The 16794-nt window shown below is 40.4% G+C and overlaps 1 protein-coding gene across 1 annotated transcript in view; it reads left to right on the top strand.

Moving 5' to 3' along the window:
• Nucleotides 1–923: 923 nt before the first annotated feature.
• bmp1a (bone morphogenetic protein 1a) overlaps nucleotides 924–16794 on the top strand; it is a 40071-nt gene continuing 24200 nt past the window's right edge. The window contains exons 1-2 of the mRNA XM_014982259.2: nucleotides 924–1760; nucleotides 13373–13486. Coding sequence (XP_014837745.2) covers nucleotides 1616–1760; nucleotides 13373–13486 — 259 coding nt within the window. The 5' untranslated portion in view covers nucleotides 924–1615. The remainder of the gene's footprint in view (nucleotides 1761–13372; nucleotides 13487–16794) is intronic.

The following is a 16794-nucleotide window of genomic DNA, read 5'->3' as shown; positions in this document are numbered from 1 at the left end:
AGACTGTATAAATACAACGCACTCATTGCAGCAGACTTCCCGTCTTCAGTTCCACCCAGCAACAGCAATCAGATAAGATAAAGATAAGAATGTGTCTCGTCCTTCTTATGTAAAGCCTCAGAATTTGCTCAAATGTGCAGGAAACTGGTGCCAGACATTAAGAAAAACGTTGTTTACTTTTGCCTCCCCTATCAGCTCCAGTAACTGATAGTAAGTAACTTGGTTTCTTACTATCATGTTGATATAGGAACTTCTTATAAGTAATTTTTATGTGTTTGGGGATCCATTTAGATGCAGTGCGTTGCAAAAGTATTTTCACCTTTTGCCACATTACAACCACAAGCTTCAATGTATTTTACTGGGATTTTGTCTGATAAGTAGCATGGAATGGAAGGAAAGCTATGTAGGAATAAGAGTAGTAGCTGAGTGTAATTGTAATTATAAACATTCGTTATATGCACCATCTATCCTTTAGGGGTAAACCATGGACAGGTTGCCAGTCCATCACAAAGACACACAGGACAGACAAAAGCAATTTCGACAGACCAGTTAACCAATTAGTAATTTAAATAAACCAATTAACCTTTTCGGACTGAGGTAGGAAGTGAAAAAAAATATGCATGAAGGTGGAAAACATACAAGCTTCATTAGCACAGAATAAAGCCAGGTTAGTGTAACAGGCCAAGGTTTTTACAGCTTCTTAGTGGATTAAATAAATAAAAAAACAGCCAACCATGTGTGTAGTATTTGCTATGTCATAAAAGAAACACCAAAAATAAAGGTAGTTGGCAGTAAAGTTGCATAAATTAACAGCATACCTTATTTTTCATAATTCGTCGTTTATTTGTTTTAATAAAACACCAACAGGTGGCGCGCTAATTGCATTCTTCAAAAATGCCTCGAAGGTCAAGCAGTCTGAGCGCGTGCGTGAGGCAGCGTGAGGGACAGCTGGCGCACGTGCGAGGATGAACCTAGCGCGCATCGTGTGCGGAAGTAAACAAGGCAGACGGAGCTGAGTTTAACCAAAACTTTAATTCAAGGACGTGAGACCTTGGAATTGCAACTCTGAGATATTTGACACTTTTAAAAACCAAATGCAGTCAGAGCAAAGCCCATAAATCATTCATTAGCTGGATATAATTTACTTCAGCTTGTTTCTGTTGACCTAAATTAAAGGTTTTCCGAGGCAACCGCTGTTGATGGTTATAAAAATGAGAACCACCGTTATGCGCTCGTCGAGGCTCCCAGATGGACTAAGAAAGTAGCAATAAAAATGCAGCCGGGCATCACCGACTGAAGGAGCTTTTTCATTGCCCCGGTGGAGCTGCTGCCATATCATCAAAGTTTCTCAGGCGGTAACCCGCAGCTCCAGCTGGAGGAGAGAAATCACTGCCCCCAGAGCCAAGAAGACACCGGAGAGAGGGCTGGATTTAAAACCCGCCCCCCGGCGGGATCTCGTTCCCCCCCTGAAAAAAAGAAGAAAAAAAAACCTCCCATTTTTCTCTCTCACTGTGTCTGTTTCTCACTCACTCTTCTCTCTCTGTCTTTCCCTCTGTCCCTCTCTCTTCCTCTACCTTTATCCCTCGCCTTTCGCCGTCTCCCCCCCACCACAAACATGGATCTCTCGGCGAGGTGTTTGTTTCTTCTATCATGTCTCGGCGTGATATTGGCGATCGATTTGGAGGCGATTGATCCGGGCTACTATGTGGAACCCAGTGCCACATCAGAGGCGATCGACTACAAGGATCCCTGTAAAGCTGGTGAGATTTCGTCCCTCTCTCTGTTTGGTGTTGTACGTTTTTGGCGAGATTTTCCTCATTTGAGAGAAGGTAGAAACATGCCGCTCGCACAGACCGAGCAGGAAAACGCTTTTAGTGGAGATGACAGCAGTGGATGTAGTTTTTAGCAGGATCTCGAGAACATTGTGTGCAATTGTTTTGTGAATGGCATAGTTTCTGCAGTTTGAAATAGTCGGATGAAACCATCGGGAAGGATGAAAACATTTTTTTTTTCTGAAAAGAGTTCAGATTTCATCTGCAGAGCCATGAAAAGTTTTTGTTTTCAGTGCTAGTTGAAAAGTTGCTGCTTTATCTCTGAGAAATGTCAAGATCTTCTAGAGTTTACAGTTTATGGTTCTTGATCTGTTTAAAAATCTGGTGATTTCTGGACTTTTATATTAAAACTTCATCTCCCTTTCAAACCCCCCCCCCCCTTTTTCTGGACAAATAGTCTTTTTTTCCCCGCCGTCTGTTTCACACAGCCTCTAAAAAAGTGGAGGAGGGGAAAAAACAGAGTACAGTGGAGCTTAAATATTATGCACACATAATTCTCTTAGCTCGCACACCACAGTATAAACATGTTTGTCTTCTACTTCCAGCAGACGGACCATTGAATTGTCCTAAAGATACCCGAGATGCCATTGTAAGCTTTTTTCTCTCTCCTTATTTTTTTTTTGTAATCTGAACTCACTGTCTTGCCAAATCCCTTCAGGGAGAGTTTGAGCAGATTGTGTTTTCCATCTGGTAAAAGTATTCAGGTTACGGATACAGAGAGCTGGCTTCAGTTGAAAATGACCTCTGATGTCCTGGAAGCACTTCCCAGTTGGGAATTAATTTTTTTTTTTTTTTTTATGTGTCAGCTCAGCACATTTCATGCTGCCAACTCGGTTACCCAATTGTTTTGTTTTTTTTTTCTTCTTCTTTTTTTTAAATCGTTCCTATCTGCCCAAGAACATATGCTGGATGTAAAACTTTTTAGAACTATTGCAACTGTGTGTAAACACGACAAAGGTCAGACTCCAGTTGATCGGTGTGTCATGTTCAAGTCATTAAGTTGTTGCTTCCTGCGTTTACTTTGTTTATGTTGAGTCATCCGAAGATCAGATTCATCGGACACTTGCGCATGATGCTCTCTGTGATGAGTGCTGATTTTTTTTTTTCTTCTCTGATTTAGTTTAGGACTAATTGTTGATGTTCCAGCTCTGTGTCTCAGCAGGGACATTCCCACTACACGATCACTAGACGTGACTGCTGTTTACCTTGGCAAGGACTTTATCATCAATTACAGCTCAGTTTGTCCAGACCGTCATTTCGCCATACTGCAGTTGTTTTTCACGGTCTTCCTCAGGGCGCGCCTGCAGGCAGGTGGTTAGAAGATGGTCGCCCATATAAACTTAGTCCGTCCATCTCTTCCGACCCTTGACCGAAGCTCCTCCCGCCTCAGACAGTCTATTTTCCAGCACTCATCCAGAACAGCGTGTGCAAGGTGGCCATTCTTGGATTATTGATTTTTTTTCTTTCCTCTTCTATTTTTCCCATTTGTCTCACCTCGCTGTACTCGGTCTATTTGATCGCTCTCTGTGACTAGGGGTCAGCATTTCATGTTGCAATCCTCCCACTTAGGGAAATGCTACATTCAGGGGAGGTGGGGAACCAGCTTTTCACTAATTGTTGTGTAAATTAGCTGATGCATAAGGATTCAAGTTTGCTCCTGGAATATTTTTAGTTTTTTGCAGTGGCTATTTATCTAAAGTAAGCCATGACTATGAGGAGATGAGATAACCTTGAGTAATACAAAATCTAATGCTTTTATTTAAAAAAACAAAACAAACCAAAAATGCTGCAAAAATAAGGTTACATAATGAACTTCGGGTTATGTATTCCGTTTATGTATTATTTTGATTTAGTTGCACAAACTTAAATAAAAAAAATATATGGTAGCAGATTTCAAGTATTTATTTTTTCTGAATATTATAACCTTTTGGCATTTTGCTCTTTAGAAACTAACACTAATATGCAGGGGCGACATTAGCTGGTTAAATAGTCTTTCTATTCAGCAAGCAGTTGGTTACTTTGCATAACCAGTAGCTTTTAAACATTACCTTAATAATAGTGATTGGTAATTCTCTTTCAGATTCTCGACCATCCTTGTTTTTCAAGAATAGGAATTTTCTCAAACAGCGATTAAAGTGTTGTAGCCTTCTTTCATCCAGCTGACCATCAGTGTACAGCAACACTTGGGGAGAGACAGTGCTGCGTTATTCTACACAGCCAGAAAAAAAACACAGCTCAGCCTGGCACTCAGTAGAAACTTCTTGCAATTTTGAAACTGAGATTTAAAACATCCATACATGTGTTGTGGATAGTTAATCCCGTTTTGTCAGACTATAGATTAGAGCTATTCTGTCTTGAACTTTGGGGTCTTCAGCCTTAGAGATCAGGTTTGGAGCTCAGAGTAGAGCCTCCGCTCCTCTGTGTCAAAAGGGGATGCTGCTTCTACTCGTTGAAATAAGCTAATTGAATGAAGCTAAGGCAGTTCAGGCCTCTGAATGCCTCCTTGATATTTGATCATAGCACATCTTAATCACCTCTTGGAGATTTTCCAACCAGGTCAGACTGGAAAGAGATGCAGAGGAAGATGTGTATTTCTGGAGGAACTGTATCTTTTGGAGAAATGAATGAATAAATATGAATTGAGCGGTAAATGGCTAATAATATGGAGAACTGCTAGCTTGTCAGATCAAAGTAGAAAGGATTATATTTCCTAATATTAAAACTACCAACTTGTCATTGCATCTCCATCATGATGGAGAGATGCACTGACTGAAGCAAGCGGAGCATTAAGAGTAAACTTATTGAATCAATGTAGGTCTAAAACCAGTGGAAAATGCCTTGTTTTTGTTGAATTCACAACTTGGCCGTGTCCCAGGAAGTCATTTAAGACTCTAACAAGCCTCTAATATTAGACCCACTCACTTTCACAATTAAAAATGGATGAGAAGCAGACATGCTCGTTGTGTTTTTCTGCTCAGATGATAATCGGCCGGGTCTCGGTGGTTTGACTTATGTCTCGATTCAAAGCGCAGACATCGTAATATACTTAAGGTTCCAGGCTGGCTGAGCCTGTGCATCGGAGCCTCTGTGCCGCCGTGGCTGGAGCCACAGACAGGTCAACCTCACAATCCCATCCCTCGCTCGTGCAAGGGATTTTTCCTCTTTTTTTTCCACAAGCCTCAAACTCTGTTCTCTGATTGGCTAAAGCACTTCACACAGACAGTCATTCACCTTGTGCCAAGGACTTGCAAGGCCAGCCACACTCTGCCATGCCAGCTCAGGTGAGGTGAGTATAGGCCATTCATGAGGGATCCTGGCAGGTTCAAGCCTTTCCTTTCAGACAGAACTTATGTCATTCCTAACGCCATTCACTGCTGGTCATAAACGATAAATTTTGTTATCTGTGGAAAGCTTTGATGATTGTTTAAATAGCATGGCTGATACAGGGGAAGTGCACATACACAGACTCTAGGTTCCTGCTTTAGGCTTAAAATATGGCAAAGTGTTTGCTTTCCTCTTTCGAGTCCCAATAAATTTGAAGAAATTCAAAAGGATGAAGTTGCAGGATTAGTGGAGGGGTGTTGTGACCAATTGCAAATCATTCATTTAAAAAATATTTTAATCTCTCACCTGGCAGTAACATTTTTTCCCCAATTCCACTTTCTCACGAAAAACACTAAATTACAACAAAACAATTATTTTTTTGCTTTCAGATTTTAAAAAAAACTATCTGCCAGTGTTGAGATACAATTAACCTGCATTTTCCTGACTTTTCTTTGCTCCTGCATCACAGTAACATGAGCTCAATCATCACAGATATTAAAATAGACCCGAGGATTTGGTATGAAGGGCACTCAGGGTTCATCCAATTGTTCAAATGTATTGTTAACATGCAGAGCTTGAATGCATGGCACTTGAAATGTATTCGCCTATCCAGTACTCCATCCAAGCAGCCACTGGTGTATTGCAGTGACAGCTGCGATTTAATCTATTATAAAACTCAAATTTCTATAGTAAGATAAAATATTGTTTTCAAAAACTAGCCAAAGTTATGGAGCTGTGTCTCTCTCCATCGCTGGAAATCTGCACACAAAAGCAAAATCCTGCAGGTTGTGGAACAAAGGTATCTGTGCAAATTAAAACCATCTGAAAAGCATTTTCAAATACATTCTTTGCTCTTTTTGTTTGACAAGTTATAGCTTTTTTGCGCAACTTGAAATGTTTTCTACACGATAATTTCAAAATAAGAAACAGCTGGGTCCAAGCTAACATTTGAGACAAGAAAGGCTCTGATTTAGGGTTGCTGTTCTTGCAACCCTAGATTGAAAGAAATTGTTAAATTGATTTATTGGGAATATGGAAGAGCCTTAAGCAACTTTTCCATTATAATTAGTTATTAATTATTCACTATCCACACCGTTAATAACTTCGACTGTCTATAGCAACTTACATTAGCATTTTGCACAATTGCCAGAGAAAGTATCTGTGTTGGCCAATCACCGATCAGGTCTAATGGAGCGTAAAATTGTTCAATTGCGATACATGGCTAATATCTTGGTGCATCTCTTAAAAAAACAAACAAGCAAAAATGAAGTCAACAATAAATAAATAAAAAACTGTGTCTTATACTCAGACAGAAAATCATCCAAATTCACAAATGCATATTGCTGAGAAAAGCAGAATACCTTTCAGATTAAGGGTAAAGGGAGTTTATGAATAGGGTGGAGCTTTTAATGGCCTAATATAGGGTATGAGTCAAAAGACAGAATTACCTCCATGACATGTCAGCAAGTTTTGCAAAGACCTGCTCATTAAATGTTCATTCCACTCAGGTGTGCTGGAGCGGGGATTCATCCAAAAGTTGCTGCAGACCTCTGGTGGTATTAACATGATGAAGCCTCACCAGTGTCGGGTCAAAAAACAAAAGAACAATCTTACTTACTTAAACTGAAATGTTATGCTTTGAAAAGTATGTGACAATTAAAACATAGAAACTGGTGCTCAGTGGAAAAACGTTACAATATTTTCTGATAGAGATGATCGTCTATGTCGCGCGTCCAGAGATAGACGAGTTGGCGATGTCCACATACCCCACATTCTGTTCCCCAATAGCTTTATGTCTTATGTCCTTATTTAGATCTTTGGGGGAAAAAATGGCAGCTGGAGACAGATGCTGCTTGTTATCCAGCTCCTTCCATCCTGTCAGGCTCTGGCAGGGTGATGGATCTCTGTTCTCCTGGACTGCTGCAGGATTGGGCCTTTAAGCAACACTTAAGCAGATGCTTTTCTTTTATCATGGAATGCAGACTCTGTAGCTGAGCCCAAGCTGAGTGTTGAGAGTTTTTTGTCTTTACATGACAGGACCCCTTCGGGTGATTAGGGAGCTGATCCATCGGCACGGTCTCAGTGCATTAGTTAGAACAATATGTTTGTCGTCAGAGCTAAGCAATAACTAATCTTGCATAACGCTAATACCAAGTCTGGGTGTGGAGCCGAAGTGGCAACAACAGCTTTTGGTGTACTAATTGAAGGGCTTTGAGAATGCCTGCTCAGTGTACTTGCTTGATTCAAAGACCAGATTAAAAATTTACTTTAGATTTGCTCTCTTCCCTCTTAATGCTTTGCAAATATGCACTTGTTAGCTTCATAACCCGTAATTGCGAAACCAGGTTTAGAGGAAAATCTCTAAAAAGGTCATGCTGAATTATTCATCCCTGCAGACGACCTCGGATAGTGTGCGACAAATGATTGGCAGGCTGATGAATCGTTGGCGGGAGTTCGACCGGCAGCGGAATGTATCAGTAATCAGCAGCGGCGGTGAAAATGAGCTGGGGAATCCAATCTGCTAATGGGCTTGATGGAGTGTGAAGTGTTAAAGGTGAGGCAGCCTCTTGCTGTGCGCCCTTTTAACTGAAGCCGCTCTTTATTTTGTCAGATGGAAGCTGCCGTGTGGTGACAGTAGCTCCAGCTGCGGTTGCTGAGGCGTTGGGCTTTATTAGAGAATAATTACTTCACTCTCCAGCTGATGTCTGTGACTTTGCTGGAGCCACTCTCTTCTAATTATACCACAGCTACCTTTTAAAAATGAGCTGTGTGGTTACACAGATTTTCTTTTCTTTTTTTCTCTTTTGCTCTCCCGCCTCAAGCTCAAATTGTGGTGTTAGGAAATGTCAAGGTAAGCATTCTTTGCAGAAATAACAGCTGGTGTTGTTTTTACAGAGGAGAGAGATACCGGCTTAACACGACAGCAGCCCTGCATGAAACAATCCATCATATCCAAGTTAGAGTTGCGTTGCTTCTGAGAAAGTTTGCCTCGAGAAAGTTATGCTTTGCAAGTTTTGTTGCGTGAAAAGTTCACAAAATCTTCAGGTAAGCGGCAAACAAAGACCTCCTGGTGAACCCCTTAAGACCAAATGAGTGATACTCACCCTGTCATCACATGGTAATCACCCAAACGCAATACGCTGTCGGCCTCTATAGGAATTCAAATCGCTGCGTTTGTTTCCAAACATGAGCAGTGAAAGGCGGCGCCATTGCATTGTGATGCATTTAGGGTTTCCGTCGGTTCTGGGAAAATGCCGTCCAACTGTCCCCCCCCCCCCCCCCCACTTCCCCCTCCGGGCCCCATAAGCCCTGCCTCCCAAAGGAGCTGCTCTTCCAAATATAGGCCGATATTTAGTGTCTATAGCGGCTTAGTATTGATGTTGGTGCAGGTTTCCGCAGCAGATGTCCCGGTGCGTGATTCCCCTGATGGAGATTTATGGGAACGGTCCTGGAGCGTCTGATGGCCCGGAGGTCAAGGAAAGGGCATTACACAAATCAATGGGATTAATATGATTGAGTTCTGATGGGTAATCCTTCTGGCTGTGGTGAAGCAGACGGAGATGAGCGGGATTATGGTGGTTTAGATGAACAAAAATAAAATAAATAAAAACACTGGCGGACTTTGGTTTTGCATAATCTAAATTCCCTCCTCTAAAGAAGAACTTCCACCCTTCTGCTGTTTTCCTAATTACAGTGTACACGTATTATCATTTTTATATCCGCAGCTGGTGACATCTACGTGATGAATAATGTTTGGAAAGGGATCCAGCTCTGCACTCTCCTGTGATCACTTGCCATCTGCCACATTAGCTTGGCTATAATCTACGGTGCGACACAGCAGTGTCATTGTGTTTGCGCTTCACGTTATTACACGGCCCCTGTATCTAGTTTATCGCATTTCTCCACAGCCTGGCCTCAATCCCAACCCTGCACAGAGAACAAAAAGATTCCTGAAACCATGTGTCTGTGGATAATTAAAGCCAGGAGACAAGGGGATTAATTCATAATCCCTGTGAGTTTTTTTTTTTTTTTTTTCGGAAACCTGCAGCGCCGTCTCTACGACGACCACTGCACCCGGGGGGAAATGGGCCCTCAGTGTTAACCGGGCTGTACATTATCACACTTTCTGTTTAAGTTTGCATTCACGTCAGTCTCTTCATCACCGGTAGAACCATTCACCTTGAGGTGAAAGCTTGTGCTTTATTTGGACAGAGCTTGCAAAAGTATTTTATATATGTCCCTTTTATATCCCTTCAATTTCAAATCTCATTCTGTTGTATTACTGTATTTTATGGGGGGGAGGAGTTCATGTGTTAAACCAACACAAAGTGCCACGTAATTGTGAAGGAGAAGTAGTGCATTAATCAAATAAAGAGCCAATGGTGCTAAGGTCGCTGTCGAGGAGCTGCTGAAAGTTAAAATCTAAAGTCTCATTTGCTGTTTGCCACGAGCCAGTAGGTGATTTTAAAGTGCTTTTAGTGGAGCTACGTTTTCTCATCCTGCATCTCATACTTGGAATACAATTCTGAATAACTTCATTTCTTTTGAAAATTAAAATATGATGACCTAGAAGCCAGAGATGTCATCATACATTAAAGATGTACTCTTTTATATTTTCTTAGCAGTATCTGTTTATTTTGATTGTTTTTGGTTTGGACATCAGAGTGCCAGGGTGACGAGAGATGGAAAATTCATCAATTGGCTTCAATGTAGGCCACTACAGGCTACTCTTAATAAATATGTGATCCAATTTTTTTAAAAGCAGACTGGACTGAGCCAAGTAGAGTACAGAGATAACATGGTGAGGAATTTGATCAGTTCAGACGAGGCCAAACTTAAACTTGTTAGGCTTCACTCAAAATACTGTGTGCCGCAGAAGCAAACGCTCCTAACACACCTTCAGTACAATGACACATGGTGGTGGCAGCATCATGCTGTGGGGATGTTTTTCTTCAGCTGAGACAGAAAAGTTGGTAATCGTTGATGGGAAGATGGATGAAGCTGAAGTTCTATGAGAAAAGCTGAGTGGCTCAGTCAAAGTCCAGACCTAAATCCAATTGGGAATCCGTTGCAAGACTTGAAGATTGCTGTTCACAGATGCTCTCCTTCCAGTCTGACTGAGCTTTCCCAAAGAAATGATAAATAGTTGTGGCTCTGAGTGTGCAAAGCTGGTAGCAAATACTAACAGCTATAAATGCTATTGAATAATTAATCTATTGAATAATGTGTGATAACACATTATTCTCCATATGGTTCCTTATTTAATCACTTCATTGAATACTGTTCAACAGTATTTCAGAGACTTCTTCTCTACACGTGCAGCTCTGGTACTCTCTGTTCATTTCAGCTTTTCTTGGAATCAAAATAAAGGACTTTAAGATATAAAAAATTCTGCAAGGACCCCATCCGTCCTTTGTAGAATAACATCTGGTAGCTCCTCTATATCAGTTTTTTTTTTTTTTGCAGATGGCTCTCTATGAGAGCTGGCTGCCTGCAGTCAGGTTTGTCTCTCATATTTGGTCATTTACTGTTCTTTGAACCACTGGACCTCAGGAATTCAGACCCGTCCTCCATACGTGCCCCGTCTTGCGCCTTTTCTTATTGCTGTCATTAACCTCTTATCCTTTCGTTATGCGCTACGTCCTATGTAGCTTGCAGGGTGGCTGGAAGTCGTTTGCATTGAACAAAGTTGATTCCAGAAAGTTTTCATCACAATTCTTCGGTTAAAAGGGACTTCAGCCAGATTTTTCTCTCCATTTCATTCTTCCTCTCTCGACGTGGACCATCTGTGTCTCCATGTGCAGATAGTCGAGCACGATTTAGTTCGCAAATGCATGGATTCTAAGGCATTAATCAGTCAGCCCGGGTTTGGAATTGGCCAATTTTCCAAAAATCGGTTGATTGATGTGCGGTAGGTCTGGATTTTTATTTTAGTTTCTGTCTGTTCATTAAACACATCAAAACTCCTACAATTTTCAGTCAGTAAATCCAACAACCAACTGTATTCTAATGTAAAATAAATAAAAGAAAAGGTTAGGGGGAAATTCTCTGACATTTAAATGGGGGGTGATTTTGTAATCAACTTGTTTTCAGTTTTGATTCAGGACTTCTCTACTGTTAGCAGAGGCAGCATCTATACTACGAGGCAAGATATCGAATAAAACTAAGACTTCATAGCAGTATCCCTACTAAAAATTAACCAAATACAATAAATTGTCCACATGTGTGTGTTTAGCAGTGGAGAAAGCTTGTGTAAGGGCGACAATATGATTAGAACCACTACCGAAGAGCACCTCATTAACCCAAATTTAATTGCACCCCTGGGTTTTTCTGGCTTTCCGCCAAACTGACCGACCAAACAGGCATGCAGAGGCCTGTCATTTTCCACTTTGCTGCACATCTGCCTTTCCTATTCAGAACCGTGCTGTGGGCAGAGGGGATGTGTCTCTTTCCACCAATTTCTTCCCTACTAGATGTCATCTCCTTTTCAGAAATGAATCGCCTGCCTCCGCCCTTCCTCCCCTTCCCACGTTCCTAGAGAAAACTCCCCCACCTTCTCAAACCAAACTCCTGCGTACAAACTGAGCCATAAATCCTCAAAACACGCTGCTGTTAAAAGCCTGTAAACTTGAGCACCCCGTCTCTGTGGCGAAGGCTTCTAGCAAAGGAGCGCTTAGTAGGAAATCTAATAGCTCACATTCCTCATAAAGTGGGACTGTTTGGTTATTTTCCACCTCCTTGGCCTAATTAAAGAGCTGCTACTCGTTCAAGGTGCCCCATATTCTTCCAAGGAGGCAGTGTCAGCACGTCATTGTTCCACATAGTGCCGAGAAAAACGATTTCCCCACTTACAGATTTTCTTGGGGTTGTTTCTCCTTAGAAAATGCTTCAGATAATCAAACGACCTTTTGTTAAATCTTGACCTTACTGTAATGAACCACTTTACTGTGCAGTTTCACTAGCACGGTAAATCAAATCTGATCATTAAATCATTAACTCAAATCTGTTGAATTATCAAGTCACTTAAGTAAAATCCTTGAAACATGAAGTAGGATAAAAGATTTTAAACACACTTCCTGTGGAGTTTCAAGAAAAACTAGTGTTGAAGAAATTCAAGAACTATAAGAAACAAATACATCAGCGTCTGTCAGTCTGGAAAAAGTCACCAAGCCTTTTCTGTAGCCTTTTGACTCCTGAAGACCATTATCAAGAAACTGTAGGACAGTGGAGAACCTTCTTAGGGGTGTCGACTGACCAAAATTACCCCAAGAACACACTGACGGTTTATTTAGGAAGAACCCAGAACAGCATCTGAAACCATCCAGGCCTCACTTGCCTCAGAAACCATGAAAAAGTCCAGCCATTAGTTTATCACCTTAAGCTCAAGTTATGCTTATTCAGCAGGATGACGATCCGAAGGACTTCAGGAAGTCCATCTCTGGATGGCTCATTAACAGAACAAAAAAACACAACAAAATAAAGGTTTTGTAGTGGTCTAGTCAAAGTCTGGATTTAAATCCAACAGAAATTCTGCATCATCACTTAAACAACTTGTTCGTGCTCAAAACCTTCAAATGTGGCTTAATGTAAACAATTCTGCAAAGAGTAGACCAGAAGGTATCTTATCTAGATCTCTCAAACACACTACAAGGGTGTCACAACCAGTTGGGGGAAATTACTTTCTCACACACAGAGAGATTGCTTTTATTAGATTTTTGTTTTCCTGAAATGTAAAATCGGTTATTTGCTTTTGGGTTTACTCAGGTTGTCTCCGTCTGATTTTTAATATTTGCTCAATCGTCTGAAACATTTAAGTTTGTCCAAAATATCTGACTGTACCTGATTCTGGTGCTTCTTCTTCACCAAGCTAAGGTGTTTGAAGATATAATGTTAATTGTTTGCTGGTTAACATCTAAGCTGAGTTTCAGCTCCAGTGTTTCAGAAAGCAATGCAATTCACATGGTGTGTAAAATGTTGCTCTCTTTTCTTCCTGTAGCTGAACCGAGGTACGGCTGCCCTGGAAACCAAAGCAACACACTGCTGACCCGCAGCTCTAATTTTATTTCTCTGCAAGGAAAGCATAAACAGAACTGAGTCAAATAAAGAAAAGTGTATATTCGCATCTGTGTGCCTGGACTGCATGCAGCCTGCTCGATCTGAAGTGACTGAGTGATGCCTCGCTCTGTGTTAACCCCGATTCTGTTTGTCTGTTTCAGCTGCCTTTCTGGGAGACATTGCTTTGGATGAAGAGGACTTGAAATCTTTTAAGGTGGACCGAATCATCGATTTGGCTCAGAGAACCGTCCAGACCATAAATCACACAGATGCAGGTAATGACAGTAAGCACCCACTGGACTACAGAGACAAAATAGCAACAATGTTTGGGATCACTGCTCTAAATCAAATTGTGTGAAATGACCATAATTGCTACATTGCTGGTTTCTGCCTGTGGCATTGTGTTGTCTGAGGACATCATGCTGCATCTGTCAAGCCACTCGGATCCTCTCCACCCTGCAGCCATGGGCGCGCGCGTGTGTGCCAGGTTTTTATATCCTTATGGGAACCTATTTCTGTCTACTATGTGGGGTCATGGGGACCATTGTTCCTGGTGGGACATTTTCTTGGTCCCCATGATGGAAATTGTTGTTTTTGGGTTAGTGGTTAGGTCTGTGATGGTTAGATTTAGGGTAAAGGTTAAGGTAAGGGTTAGATATGTGATGGTTAAGGATAGGATTATGGTAAGAGTTAGGCTGTAGAAATTAATGGAAGCCAATGTGAAGTCCCCACAAGCGATGAAAACACGACTGTGTGTGTGCGTTTTAAGCCCTCTTTAAATGTGCCTAAAGACGGGTTATCGGCACACATTGCTACACCTCTAAGATGAAGTTTAAGAATAATTGCAGGGCTTTGTGGAGCTGAATAAAAAATAACAGCTGTGAGTCAAAGCAGACCAGAGGCTTTGCTGCTCTGTAAGATCCAGGCGAACAGGAACCAACAAGTGTGTCCAAGTCGGCGTCTGTGTTTGAACAGGGCTAGTTTGCTGCTCTTTTGATTTTGCTAACAGGCATGTAGAGCGAGAGGGACTCGTTGAAAGATTAAGAATATATTGCAACATCTTAAAATATTACCTTGAGGGTTGATTTGTGGCGTGAACGGGAATCCCTCAGTCACAGAACTGGAGCGGAGACAGACTGTCCGTACGCACTGGAGCTGGTTAGTCACAGCACATTTCATTTTTATGTAGTGAAAAGCTACTCTAATTTTCAGAATGAGCGCCTATCAGCTGCAGTTTTTCATAAAATACATCAAAATCTGGGAGCAGCATTTTGTTACAGTAATGTTTCGTGGGTTGCTGTTAGCATTAGCCATTTTACTGTCTACAGTACTAATGTCCCTAGAACTTCTCCATACTTTAAAGTGGAATGTCATGCAACAGACCAACATACAGCACTGCATCACTCTGAAATGGAAGGAAAGGGTTATTTATTAATGCAGAAAGTGTGATGTGCATGTGAGTTTAAATGAAATCCAGGGTTGTCCATCTAAACTGTACAGAATATACAGAATAGAATTGGAGCCACTTTAAACTCAGAATGATGGTTATAATCTCAGAGTTTTCTGATATCAAAAATCAGAATTCTGAGAAAAAAAAAGTCAGAAAACTTTTTTTTTTCTCCCTAGGGGCCCTAATTTTCTTCTGACAGACTAAGGAAGCCCACCATGTGTTGACATTTTGAAATGTATGTGGATGTAATGTAGCAGAATGTAAACAAGTTCAAGCAGCCTGAATTATTTTGTAAGACTAAGTGAAATTTGGAGAACAATTTTCTGTGTTTTTGACACCAAATGCTTAAAGAATATGTATGAAATGGATTTCACGCTTCATCAGTTGTATATAATAATAGTATTAATAACAATAATATAATAACAATAATAATGATAAAAATCAGCTATTGTAATAGTTTTTTGTGCATACTTTGTCTCTGCATGTTTTATCAGAGAACTGAGATGATTTGCCTGTTGTCAACATTTTTCCACAACGTGTGCACAAGTGAACGTGCTAATTGTTCTCACCAGGCGGCCAGCATGGATTTCTGCAGACTGAGCTGCAGCAGAATAGATTTGTCCTTTACAGATTGTGTAAAGGACAAGTCAAATTGAAAGGAAATCAGGAGTTTCATAGTGCTTCTAAAGCTGCTGCTACAAATGAACAATCTCACAAGGGATGACCCAGACCTTTGTGGAGATTTAAGTCAACAGTGACTGTTTTGATTTTGTGGTGGATGAGAAAAAAAATAAGAGACAAATGGGCGTTTGTGTCACTCGTTAAAATGATCTCTTTTTATCAACAACTCTAGGATGGGAGGAAATGATGTAATTGGCTATCTCAGCAGTTTTTCAGTCTTGCTCATCAGACTCCCATCAGTTTCCCCTCCTACACAGATTTACTGCTTCTTTTTTTTATTTTTTCTTCTGTTTCAACAATGTGTTTTCCCATGAAGGTTATTCAGAGTCAACTTTTAAAATATATATTTTTTAATTTGCTCTTTTAGGACTAAAAAACCAAACATAATCACACATTCTCTTCAATTTTTCCACATTACGACCACATCTTCAGTCCATTACGCTGGGATTTTATGACAAACGCAAAACAATGCGTAATTGTGAAATGACTCAAGGTTTTTAAAGTTGTTTTTTTTCTAATAAATATAAGGTACTGGTTTCTGCTACAATTAAATATTTTGGAGGATGTCTCTACTAAATTAGGTCATTCACAGACTGGAAATTGTTCTCTTTTTCTTTGCAGACGTGTTAGCTCTTAGGTCTGGAATTTGACTAGGCCAGTGCCATTAATGTGCTTGGACCTAATCTATTCCATCATAACCCTGGCTTATTTTAATTCAACCAAGAAGTTTGTTTCTGAACTTTGAAAAAGAAAGTGTCTTTTTTTTTGCATTTACACACACACACACACGCACACACACACACACACACACATATATATATATATATATATATATATATATATATATATATATATATATATATATATATATAAACACCTTGAAAAATTGTGTAAGTTGGTTATTTTTTATTTTTCAAAATTGCAGGACAATTTTTTTATTTTTTTGTGATGCTTTGAAAATTTTAGTTTTGAGGTTGTGAGGCCTCTTTTCCATTACCTTAATCTTTAGCGCCCTTCATAGTTTCCCTGAGACTCAAGTGAAGTGGGAAGAGAAGTGGGTCACTTCAGAACATTAACATTACTTCCAACCAGACGAGACATGTATTCAATAATAAATTATTACTTTAAGCTTAGTTATGCCAGGGAGTTTCCCATCCATCCTCATGACGCCAGAGAGGAAAAGGTGAAACTGCCTGAAGCTAGGTGTGCTAAGCTTAGTGGACGCTACTAAAAAAAATTTGAGGCTGAAATTGCTGCCAAAGTTGGATCAAAGTATATCGCTGTGAATACTTATGTAAATTAGATTTTTTTTTCTCTTTTTTTTTTGCTTTCATGTTTTTATTACATTTGCAAAATATGCAATAAAAAATGTCCACATTGCCATAATGAGGTATTTTGCACAATTTGGTTTAAGGCTGCAACATAACAAAACGTGGAAAATGTGAAGCGCTG

Source organism: Poecilia mexicana, unplaced genomic scaffold, assembly GCF_051168715.1.
Source record: "Poecilia mexicana isolate PSO_F unplaced genomic scaffold, ASM5116871v1 scaffold_9, whole genome shotgun sequence".
In the NCBI taxonomy this organism is placed as follows: Eukaryota; Metazoa; Chordata; class Actinopteri; order Cyprinodontiformes; family Poeciliidae; genus Poecilia; species Poecilia mexicana.
Note: the sequence above shows the minus strand (reverse complement) of the source record. Positions and strands in the feature narration are given on the sequence as shown.